Below are 12,402 nucleotides of genomic sequence, written 5' to 3'. Positions count from 1 at the left end.
ATCCCACAACAAAACCCATGAACAGCAAGCAACAGTTGGACATAAAAAAACGAAGAAGATTCAATGTTTCCCTGCGCAATACCATTTGTAACAAACCAATTTTGTTCGATAGGTGTTAGTTTAAATGTTTAAAAGTTGGGTGATGCCATTCAGGAAGAATACAATGTGCTTTATCTCCCCCAGCTGGAACAATTCAGTACTACAGACACCTACATCTGCACAAACCACAATATTCTGGTTAGATCACATGTGTCATCCAAAAACAGAAACAGTACATCTCTGGATTAAAAAATTTGATTAAGTATATTCTGAAATGATGGAAGCAAGATATCAGTGTTAGTTGCACCTGCACTGCTGTGATCACTGCTATAGGGCTGAGTCAAACAGTGAACCACAAGTTACAGTGATACAGCTGTAACTCGCAACATATGTTAATGCATTCATATTTAATTTAAATATTAATACATTTCTTAATTATAATTAGGCCTACCTAATTAATGGTTTTGGGTTAATTTTGAAGCCACTGACAAACAGCCTTTTGTCATCTTTTAACCTTTTGCCGACATTTTGTGCAGTGTTTCTAAATGTGAAAATACCCCAAAACAGCGATTTAGTGTTTCCTACAGAATATTGTTTATTTGTAATGGACCATGTAAAATATAAAACACAAATGTAATATAGGTGCTGTAACATTATTAAGATCATGAGAGACTAAAACCCTCTAGCCAATGAAATTTTGAATGATTACAAACACAGCCTCTTTATCAGCTGTTGCAGCATTGGATGGCTGATGATGAATGTTTTGAAATGCAAATATCACTACATTATATATTTTTCACGAAAATGCGAAAGACAAGGAGACAAGAACACAGTGTAAATCGTTTTTGTATTTTGCATCTGAGGTTTTATTTTTAAAGATTATTTTTTGGGCTTTTCCGTCTTTAATTTTTGACAAGACAGCTAGGGGAAAGACATGTAGGAAATCGTCACAGGTCGGATTCAAACACTGGACCTCTGCACCAAGGTATAAACCTCTAAGTATACGTGCGCCTGCTCTACCCACTGAGCCAACCCAGCCACTCTGAGGTTTTATTTTGAATAGCAGTGGAATGTTTTGTCTCCAATTCAACTATATCAAAAAAATACAACAAAGTAGGCAGCCATTTTACATTTTTTAATACTTTATTGACTTTTTATAGATTTTGAATGCAAGTATGTCTGAAGAGTCTTAGGTGGACTATGACTTCTCCTTCTTCCTTAAACCGATGCAGTGTCTGAATTTCGTGCAGGTTGAGGCTTTTATTTCTTCTTCTCAAGTTTTCCCTCAGAGTATTTTAGGAAGAAAAGAAGTCGGGAGTGCTCAGAAGTTTAAAACAAAGGATGAAGTTGAAGGGAACAAAAACTTCAAATAGAAAAAAGGTCCAAGACACACTTCTAGTGAAAAAATGTAAAAGCCTTTATTTAGATGGCTATTTCATATTGAAATCTTACATTACAAATAGAACTGGGCAGCAACCCACACATATCGGCACAAAGCAGTATTCTTCAGGGTTTCCCTTTAGGGTCATCCCTCAGACTCTTCCAGCAGTTCAACATTCGGTAAATCATAGAGGGAGTCCATCCATCCTTCTGCTCTTCTTTGAGCTGGGTGAGTTCAGCTCGGAGGCCCTGACCTCCTCCTCAGTCTGGAGCACCTGGTTGGTTAATACAAGTCTTTGAAATATGGAAATAGGAAGAGGTGTGTCCAATAATTTGTGGTATACGTCCAATCTTGTCCAATATACGATACTGCAAAGTTGGACTACCACTACATCACAGCTGCTTTTCCTCCTCTTTACAGCCTGGTGTGTCATTTTACACGTGACTTCACACTGATTAGAGAGTCACATGTTTTGTACCTCTACATATTCTCCCACTTTGAGTTAGCCAACACAACAGAAAGATGACTGTCTGGTGAAGTGTTTATTAATAATGTACATTATTTGTCAACAATTAATAACTTTTCAAATTGGGACATTTTTTTTTGTAGCTTCCATTTATGGGTGCCACAGGAGGAGTTGTACTGGTTGACAAAATACTTTAATAAACACTTATATCCGCTTATAACTACAATATAGTGTTATTAAAAATGTATGCAATGTTTGTATACAGCTTATAAATACTTAATAGTTGAAGTAAGTGTTACTGAGAACTGTGTGAAAAGAACCAGAAATCATTAAAAGTTAGTGAATGCATTTTAGGTTGAGGTCACTCCGTAGAATACCTGAAGTGCATCAAATCAAAGGAGAGAAACTGCAATAAGAATACACACCAGTGGGAAATTTAGACATGAAGACAATGGATAATTGTTTTTATATTTCTTTATTTTTCAAATATTTATATTTAATTTGGTGTGATATATGTCATCAAATTGGTATTTAACAGCTACAGTTCATTCTACCTTTTAACTGTTGTATATGCTGCATGTTGTATGTGCATGTATGCAATGTATGCTGTTGTAATGCACTTATAGGTGTTATAATAAATTCCATGATAAGTAAATTTGATATATCAGAAATTAAATGTTGATCTATTCATTATTCTTCAGTAGACAATATATATATATAACAGTACTTCCATTTAGAGATTAAAACATCAATAAACAATCAAATTCTACAATACATTACAAATGAAGGCCTCTGTATTTCATTTTAAATATAAGTGAAAGAGAATGTGCTTATTTTCAGCAATGTTCACATGTAAACATTTAAAAACACATATGCACTTGAAGCATAGGATCATTTTCTTAAAGAGCGGTTTAAGCAGTCTGCAGGTGACAGATTGGCAAAGATTCAGACAGTTCAGAAGTAAGACTCATCGATATTAACAAAGTGCTTCACTTTATAAAAGCATAAAGTATAAAATTGTGTTGTCAGAGACAAGAACCATCCCACCATATCTTCTTTTATCAACGACCTGTAAACATGGCAGGTAGTGTAAACACGTTTTGTTTTACCATTCAGAAAATGTTAAAAACTACTGCTGAAAAACAGTTGCTTTCCTACAAAGGTATGAACAAGTGTTACTCATTTTGAAAACTGACAATCTGTACACATTTTGACAACCAAAAAAATCTTTTTAAAAGTTATACTCTTAAAAACAGAGCACCGTGCTGCAATTGGACACCCGTGATGAGTAGAGGAAAACAAAAATGATATCACTCATTGACAAAAGGCAACAAAACATAATTTCTGACAAACTTTATGCAAAGAGTGGGATAACGTCAGTCTGTTGGATAATGTTTCTGTAAGCTACTAATACCAGGAGATATTATGTGTATGTACATTTGTTTATTCCTCTGATATACAAATGGTAAACGTTAACCTTGAGTATGAGCGTGTACTGATCATAAAAGAAAATTATGTATTAATGTAGAGGTGCACCAATAACCGTTATTTGCCAATTTCACAAGTTTGAGTGAATAGTTTTAACAATAAATGCTTCATCATTTTGTAGAAAGCAAAGTAATTTATATGTACAGTATATTTATGAAATAATAATAATAATAATAATAAAAAACAGGTTAATGTACAATTATGCATAGTATTTCAGCACAATCTAACACTGCATGTAGTCTGATACAAACTACTGTAAAATTAGTTTTGCCTTTTACTGGTCCTGGCATTGGTACATCACTACTTTAACGATTCAATGATAAACCTTCCTTCAATGTAGTCGCTCAAACTTACTTATGTATATAACTTGCACATTTTCTGCTACCAATGCTTTTGGGGTGCATATATTTGGGATTTGCATGAGTGATTCTAATGTGATGAAATGAAAAAAATATAATTATGTATAGAATTTAAATGATAAGAAAAATATATCTTCACATTTGTTTTATTTAGGTTGAATTGCCATCTGATCATACTGGTTTAAAACTTCTGACACATTGCTGCCTTCATCTTTTAATTTTAAAATATTTGGATGACGCTGTTCCAGTTGAGCCACGGTCATGTTTAAAGGGATTTCAGACTTGTTAACTTTACTTTAAATGTTGAATAGTAAATATAGTAGAAAACATGGGTTGCGAGTTCCTTTTTTTTTTTTTTATTCAAATATCAAGAGTTGATGTTATCCTTATGTTAAACATAAGTTAGTGATAATTCTGAGCCACGTCCCACTCTTTCCAGTACTAACATGTGGTGAAGGGACAAGTTAAGTTAACACAACTAATTTCCCACCAACTACAACGTGAAGATAAAACCTCACAAGTACCTGATGTGAGAATCTGAGCATAAAGTTTTTTCTGAGGCAATTCAGCCCAAATGAAACTACTGTTTAAGGTTAGATGTTTTCGTTATGCAGTATACAGCTTTGCATGTTTGCTTTGTAAACTTTATAACGAGTAGAGTGATTAAATACCTCTGTCACTCCAGATTTAATGTCCTTTCTCCACGTGTGCCTCAACAGAGGACCAAAGTGAAGCTGTGCGACGGTCCTTCATCCGTCACACAGCTGACAGGTTAAGACCCGAATCTGACGCACAGCTCGTTTCTCTCATCAACGTCTTCACCACATCATGCAGTAATGTCAGTTAAGCTCAATTACAGCACAAACTCTAATCCACCCCGTCGAAGCCTTGTGCATTCTCAATGGCGATGTGAAGTTTCTCCCTCAGCTCCTCAAAAGACTCATAAGGAGGCAGGTCCAGTCGATTGAAGCTTCATGAGGTGAAAGTAAAGACAATGACGGAATTAAGGAAGAAATCACATCCAAGCAGGAGTCAATGAAAATAAACCTTTGCAGAAATCAACTTTAGCTGCCATTTGGTCATTCACAATTCTTAAAGCAATTTAGTATCACACCTCCATAACACTGAGGGACTTTCCAGAGATAGATTTACAAAGGAATGGGCAAATGTGGTGCAGCAGAGGCAGAAATATCCCGACTTTTCAGTCCCTGGTATGCGTCAAGCTCCAAAAACCCTGGATCCAACACTTCCCCTAATGCAACCTTTGCATTCACTAGAAAATTGACTTTGACATTTAAAATCAGTGGAATTCTCCCTTAAATACTGAGGTGTCTCACCGAGACAAATGACAGAATTCTGTTCTCAAACAGCAGAGTGAGAGCTATGACTGTGTGCAGCCACTAGAGGGCTTCAACCCGCTATGGTTAATTAGATATTATATTATACAAGCCCTTTTTATTATCACTCACTCATTCATTCATTCATTCATTCATTCATTCCTTCATTAATTCATTATCACAGCCACACAAAACCTCAGTGTCAGCTAAGATTAAGAAAGCAAATTGTTAATCAGGGCTGATGTACAACTCTACAGCAATAATGCTATTTTGTTTCTCTGAGCCTGACAGAACATCCTTGTGAAGCCCCTGAAGCTCCGAATGTATCTTTTTTTGAATTTCACATGCACAGATAATTATCAATAATAGATCATGTGCACACAATACATCAAATGTCATATTTAGAGACATTCCTGGGCTCTGAACATCTAAGCCACATTACAGTAAAGTGATCATATTTGTAACTGCTGAACATAACCAACACATCAGTATCAAGTAGAGCAAAAAGCATTTTTGGCACAATCTGCTTCAGACTTTTTTTTTTATGTTGGAAAATATTAACGAAACAATCTGAGTGTAGTGCTTACCATGTGTGGGCTCGGGGGAGTTTATCACGTGTTCCCCACTGCTCAATAGTGAACAGCTGTGGTCCGTTAGACCCTGGAAAATAAAACCATCAAACAAACACATACAACTTGATTTTAACTGGTATTAATACAAATAAAAAAGCTCAAGACACCTGTGAATTGGAGACAAGTGTATACAGTATAGAGGGAAAAGCTTTGATGAGGCAAAGACATTCAGTCCATAAGTGGACACTAGAGTGAATAATCTAGACTAATTCATTAAGCAAGAAACCGCTTTCTAAGAACAACAATGTAGTTGGCAGTAATAAAAAGCGTTATCTCACCATAGAGTTCAGCAAAGCCATTCATTGGGACCCTTGATGTTCCTGTCACAAACTGTAGGAGTCTGATTCGCTTTTCTGCATCCATCAACAGCACCGTCTAGAACAACACAAAAAGATATACAAATAAATAACTAATACAAAGCTCTTCTTCGAAGGGAGATATAAACTCTGAAAGGTCCACAGCTCAGCTTGATGGCTCCAGGCATGGAAAGTTGTCTTACTTTCCAAAACCACTGGATAACAACATGGTTGGAGCAATAGCTGTTCTTGTACTTGGTGTTCTCTCTCCAGTCATTCACATCCACATCTCCAAGACCACACATGAGCAGCTGTGGAGGACAGGTGGACACACAGTTATTCATCTTTCTGGAACAAATCTGGTTCAATTCGGCACATCGGAAAACTTACCTCAAGCTCATTCTCATCAAAGATCTTGATCAGATCTTGAGGTATCAACTCAAAGAATCCCTAAAACACAAAATTATGATTTTTATTCTCACTTTATACAGTTTAATACTCTCTACTATTGTATGCTACAAACAATGTATCAAATCAAATGTTACCTCTTTGAAGGCAGTCATCTGTTTCTGTATCCTGTTCACAAACCTCCACTGCATCACCAGACTGTCAAACACAAAACAGCAGATTAGCATCAAACCATCATTTTAACACTTTAACAACTGATGAAAAATGTTTTTTTTGCTTACTGGATGTATTCTTTCTTGTTTTCATTAGTTATGACAATCTCTGCGCCGCCCGGCTTCAGTTCATGCTGGCGAGTCTGAACAGGAAGAATGGGGTATATTGTATAAATTACACAGATAAACCACTTTTTAAATCCCCAAATTAAAAGTTGTAGAGGCAAAGACGGCATGTTTGAACACACCTGTCCAAACAGCTCTTCGTCGATGGTGAACCTTAAATCCAACTCTTTCGGGTCGTTCTCCAAAATCCACTTCAAGGAGTTGAAATATTCACTGTCCTGAAAAGACAACGGACAAAATGAATGTCTTCCAGATTACCTGATTCGAGGTGTGCACTCAATTATTTGCAGTGGAAAAAATGTGGCACTCACAACAGACTCCATGTCCTGGAGGGTGATGGGCTTCTGCAGCATCATCTTGTAGAAAGGCCGAATGAAGAAAGCTTTGAAAGACACAAACAAAAAATGTCCGGATCTTTTAGAATCACACAGTTTGCTCTAATCCCTTTGATCTCCCCTCTACCAACATTTACACTTTCAGGTGGCACTCACCATCGAGCAGTTTCCCGTGATACACGGCCATGCCTGCCACACGGCCGATGAACTTGAAGTAGGACAGGTGGTCCTCATTACATAAACCTGAGTTGGGGTTAATCTGCAGTGTGTAGTTGTCCCTGGAAGACAAATCAAACAACATGAAGAGGAACTTCAAAGAACAAACATTTTCTTGAATCAGCTGTCCTGTTTCCTGCCAAAAGATAATTACAGTTCTTTTTTGTGTATTTTTTTAATTGCCACTATTACAACAAATACAATGCTGTGATTGTATGGGCAATTTTGACTTGAAGTTTCTATTTTTATTGATGCTCGTCACAAGTTATGTAAATAGCACTTACTTACTTATTTCACAATTACAGTTTTCCAGACCACATTGTGTAGATTTGGTGAAGAAGATGAGCATTTTGAATCTTAATGTGGCCTGACATTGTGTAAACATAAATGTATCTTCCCAACAAGAGAAATCTCACGCACGAGTCAGTGACTGCACAAGTCAGTGACTGCACAATATGAGCAGTGATACATTATGTGCATGTCTCTGAGTTAGTATTTCCACATATTGATCTAGAGGCAGAATATCTGTCCTGAATGTCTTTCATTTACTGCTCCTTCACACAAGTCAGAGAACCAGTGCATGTTCCTAAAATAAATGTGTATGGACTGTGCAATACAATACTGTTTTGGCTGTCTGTACTCGTTTAAACACACTATAATGATGTAGAAGAACATTAGGAGGATTAAAAAGAGGCAGTGGACTCACGTGGCAGAATACTCAAACAGTCCATAGTACGGGTTGAACATCTCCTTGGACATGAGGAAGAACCATTCCCTGGCCACGCCACCATAGTCCAGTCCTTTTTCTCCTTCAAATTCCACCCACAGTCTTGCCTTCAGCAGGTCTGCCCTCTTTACTGAGAGGATGCGCCGGTACGAGTCCTCCAGCACCGCATTACGTCTCAGTTTCAGCTCAAAACGGTTTGGGATGTCAGCCTACATAGAAATGTATTGTGTTCATTAAGAAGAAAGTTTATGATCATCTACGGGTTGAAAAAAATACAGAATATGTGAAAGTGACAAACTGATAGCAGAGGTAAAGGCAACCCTAGTCCTTATTAGAATAGTTTTATCAAGTATTTGCAAGGTAGAGGTAGCTGTTAACAATTTCAGTCACAGTTGCTCTTGCTCTGAGAACACTCACCGGTTTCTTCATTTTCTTCCGGAAGTAGTCATACTTCTGTTTATAATCTCTGGAATAAGGCACTGCCTGTAATCAACAAAGGACAGTGTTCAGTGACAAATCCATCTTAATCTTATGACCTACACTGTGGTCAATGATATATATTTACAGGAAACCTGTAAACTATACATAGCTATTTGTACTGTGTGCTAATATCCTGTTACTGAAGAATAATCAGTCAAATATAATCTATACTCACTGGTCCAGTTATAGCTGAGTTCTGTAATCTGGGATCATCCCATTGTGTGTTCCTGGTGTCTGTGAAATATGATACATCAGAGGCCATTCATTAACATGGAAACATATACATTTAGTCCAAGATGTATTTTATTTTTTAAAGATAATTTTTTGGGGCTTTTCCCTTTATTACATAGAGACAGTGGATAGAGATGAAAGGGGGAGAGAGATGGGGGATGACACGCAGCAAAGGGCAGCAGTTTGGACATGAACCCACGCCGCTGCAGGACTCAGAGGCCGCCCCCAAGATGTATTCTTAGTATTAAATGTCATACGCACTGTGATCTATGTAGAATATCCTGCCATCACTGTGGACCCTCTCCTCCCAGCCAGGCTAGAAAGAAAGACAATTATAAGTATATATCATATATATATATTTACATATTAATGGTGTAAAACGCATAACAATGCAGGGGAGTCAACCAAATTTGTCTCGAACTGAAAAGAGTTGGGAACCCCTGCTTTAGACTATTAAATCAAATTAGGCAGTACATTCAGCTCTGATTAAAAGTCACAACACATGATTTTCTGTAACTGCTGAATTTACCGGCAGAGGGCCAAGATCAGATGGATCAAGTGAGGGTCTCTTCCTCATGTGCACAGGGATCTTTATCCTGGGATCTTCCTGTTCAGAGAAAAACAAACAGGATGTGTTTCATTCAAAAGAGAAAATACTTAAACAACAAATGGTGTTGGAGATACTACCGACTAAGTTGCCACCATGAAACATATTTAAAAATCGTTAACTTAGCAATTGGTAACCTTCTGGTTGTGGAAATAAATAAGACTTTGTACGTCTTTTGTATTGGCTTTCTTGGAGCCGGCCCCTAGTGGCCATTAAAGGAACAGGTCACCACTTGCGATTGGAGGTAAAAGCACATCTGAAGCCTGCTGCTTTCTCACCCAGGTAGTTGTCTTAGTGTTGTGGTCAATGAAAAAGGGTCTTCCATTGGGAGCACTGCGAACCTCCCAACCAGCCGGCAGGAAGTCTGATTTATTTGTGGCCTCTGGGCTTGGGGTGTGCTGAGGAGATTCCTCTGGAGACATGGATGGCAATGGTGGAGTCAGGCTCTGGGCTACACCTGCACCACTCTGTGTTGCTGCCCCCGCCGCCGCCGCCGCCCGCCGCTGCTGCTGTTGCTGCTGCTGCTGCTGCTGCTGCTGCTGCTGCTGGTGCTGGTGCTGGTGCCTCTGAGGTTTTCTGTTATATTGTACAAAAATATAATACGAAGAGGTATGGAGAACTTGGGCTTAAAATTGGCAATGGAGTATTAGTATACATACGTTTACACCCGTTTAGTATCAATAACAATAAAAAAAGAATAAAAGAAAACACTTTGTACTTGAATGAGGGGTCGTGTCCATGAAGTGGTTCGGCTGTTGTGGTTGACAAAGTAGCGTCTCCCTTTACTGTCTCGCTTCTCCTCCCAGCCTGGAGGCAGCCCAGTTGAGGTTGGAATCAGCTATTGAATTACATAAAATGAATACAGTGATCAATACTGAAAACCTCAAACTCATGAAGTAACCCAAACCCAACAACGAAACATATAATTTTGCTTAAAACCATTTCATTTCACACCACAGGAACTGACAGATGCAAGAAAAAAAAAACTGTAAATCTTGAACGCTGACATCTGTCCACTCAAACAGCAACATTCTGATGTAAGACAGGTTTGGCAGAAAGTAGGAAGGAGTGATTTCAACAAGGAGTGAATTACTCACCACAGGATTAACAGGATGTTCCTCTCCTGTTGAAGTCTGGGCACTTCCTCTGTGACTGGAATGGCTTGAATTATTAGCGTGATCCTGCAGGACAGAAGAAGGATGTCAAAGACAACAACAATAAATACTGGGTCTTTATCCTTTCGCCAAGCTTGGGTCCTGGGAGCCTGACGGTTCTGCGCAATATCTTAACTGTTCCTAGGACTGTGCTCTTCTGGACAGACATTGCAGATGGTGTTCCTGGACTTTGCTGGAGCCTGTGTGCTTGTCCCAGTTTGGGTGGTACAGCCCTGAGTGCTCCGATTACCACTGGAACCACTGTTGCCTGGGATTGATAAATCTATCACAACTGCCTTATTTTGCCGTTTGTCGACCACCACAATGTCCTGTTGGTCAGCCATCACCATTGTATCAGTCTGGATGTGGAAGTCCCACAGGATCTTAGCTCGGTCATTCTCTGCCACCTTTGGAGGTGCCTACCACTTTGACTTTTGGGACTTCCAGCCCATACTCGGCTTCGAGAATGGTAGTTCACCTGGTTGAGCGTGCACCCCATGTTCCAAGGCTCAGTCCTTACCGCAGCAGCCTGGGTTTGATTCTAACTCGTGACCCTTTGCTGCATGTATTGTGTTTAACCTCACACATGGGAAAATAAAGGTTCACAAAAACATCCCCTTTTACTAAGCTGCCACATAGGGCAGAGACGCTGCTACTTATATCCTTAAGAACTGAGTATTGTGCTACCTATATCCTCGAGAAGTGAGTTTTGTGCTTGTAAGTGATATTGTGAAAATATGCTGCGTGCCACTGGTCCATGAGTTGTGTCTTGTATTGTACTGCATCTGTAATATTTGTGTCCCTGTACTATTTTTCTTTATGTGGACATAAATAAATGGTTATGTATGAAAAAGTATATATATATATATATATATATATATATATATATATATATATATATATATATATATATATATATATATAATTTCTAAGTGACCCCAAACTTTTGACCCAGAGAGAGTGTGTGTGTGTGTGTGTGTTTGGGGTCACTTAGAAATTTCCATTCGACTCCATTATAGACAGAATACCAGCTGAGATCAGTTGCATTGTTTTTTTTAACCAGGGCAGCAATTTTCAGATTACATTATGTGTTTACATAATTGAAAAAGGGTTCTCCAATGTTTTCTTAGTTAGCCTTTTAAAATGATATCAGATTAGTAAACAGGATGTGCCTTTGGAACATTGGATGAATGGTTGCTGATAATAGGCAATGTAGATATTGCATTAAAGATCAGTCACTTCTTTCTACAACAGTCAAGAACCCTTTATGTAAGCACATAATGTATTCTGAAAACTGCTGCTCTGATTAAAAAAACAATGCAACTGATCTCAGCTGGTATTCTGTCTGTAATGGAGGGAATGGAAATTTCTAAGAGACCCCAAACTTTTGACCGGTAGTGTATATATACTTTCTACTTCTCTCCCTCTCTTACTGAAAGCATTTGTTTCATATTAATCTCGTTGTAAGTCTCTCCTCTTCTGACTTTACAGTAACCACAGAAAATGACTCACCGTCTGGTAAGTGCGCAGCTCGCCAGCTGTGGCCCCAGAAATGTGAGTGTTTCTCAGCTCAGCACGGGAAGGGTGGAACTCTGCAGGCCCCTGGGGTGGACTTGATGCAAGTTGGTTATTGCTGTGGTACAAGGTGGACTCATCCTCTGTAATGATCTCCCAGCTCTAGAAGATGAGACAGAAGAGCCTCATTAAGAAGACACAGTGGGGGACTGATCCAAGGTTAGATCCGACATCAGCAGCTCTGCGAAATGACTCCGTTTAAATATACAGTGTTCTGTTGTATAGTAAACCTAAAAGTTAGTTTGTTTAGAGATAACAAATATGGATTTCCTCAAGTGTTTATGCCAAAGCCCTCAGAGGACAGGCCAGAACTACACTGCTACATCCCCATTG

At 38.5% G+C, this 12,402-nt stretch overlaps 1 protein-coding gene across 1 annotated transcript in view; it reads right to left on the bottom strand.

Annotated features, from left to right (window-relative positions):
• Window positions 1-2,344: 2,344 nt before the first annotated feature.
• Window positions 2,345-12,402, bottom strand: part of nedd4a (NEDD4 E3 ubiquitin protein ligase a) — a 33,226-nt gene continuing 23,168 nt past the window's right edge. The window contains 20 exon segments of the mRNA XM_028573264.1: window positions 2,345-4,703; window positions 5,658-5,730; window positions 5,981-6,077; window positions 6,202-6,309; window positions 6,389-6,448; window positions 6,544-6,604; window positions 6,688-6,761; window positions 6,867-6,962; window positions 7,056-7,126; window positions 7,236-7,357; window positions 8,002-8,231; window positions 8,440-8,505; window positions 8,678-8,736; window positions 8,995-9,049; window positions 9,263-9,340; window positions 9,619-9,747; window positions 9,749-9,916; window positions 10,059-10,178; window positions 10,438-10,521; window positions 12,007-12,171. Coding sequence (XP_028429065.1) covers window positions 4,601-4,703; window positions 5,658-5,730; window positions 5,981-6,077; window positions 6,202-6,309; window positions 6,389-6,448; window positions 6,544-6,604; window positions 6,688-6,761; window positions 6,867-6,962; window positions 7,056-7,126; window positions 7,236-7,357; window positions 8,002-8,231; window positions 8,440-8,505; window positions 8,678-8,736; window positions 8,995-9,049; window positions 9,263-9,340; window positions 9,619-9,747; window positions 9,749-9,916; window positions 10,059-10,178; window positions 10,438-10,521; window positions 12,007-12,171 — 2,019 coding nt within the window. The 3' untranslated portion in view covers window positions 2,345-4,600.

This window comes from Perca flavescens, chromosome 1, assembly GCF_004354835.1.
Source record: "Perca flavescens isolate YP-PL-M2 chromosome 1, PFLA_1.0, whole genome shotgun sequence".
NCBI classification, from domain to species: Eukaryota; Metazoa; Chordata; class Actinopteri; order Perciformes; family Percidae; genus Perca; species Perca flavescens.
The sequence above is the reverse complement of the archived record's forward strand: the minus strand, read 5'-3'. Positions and strand labels throughout refer to the sequence as shown.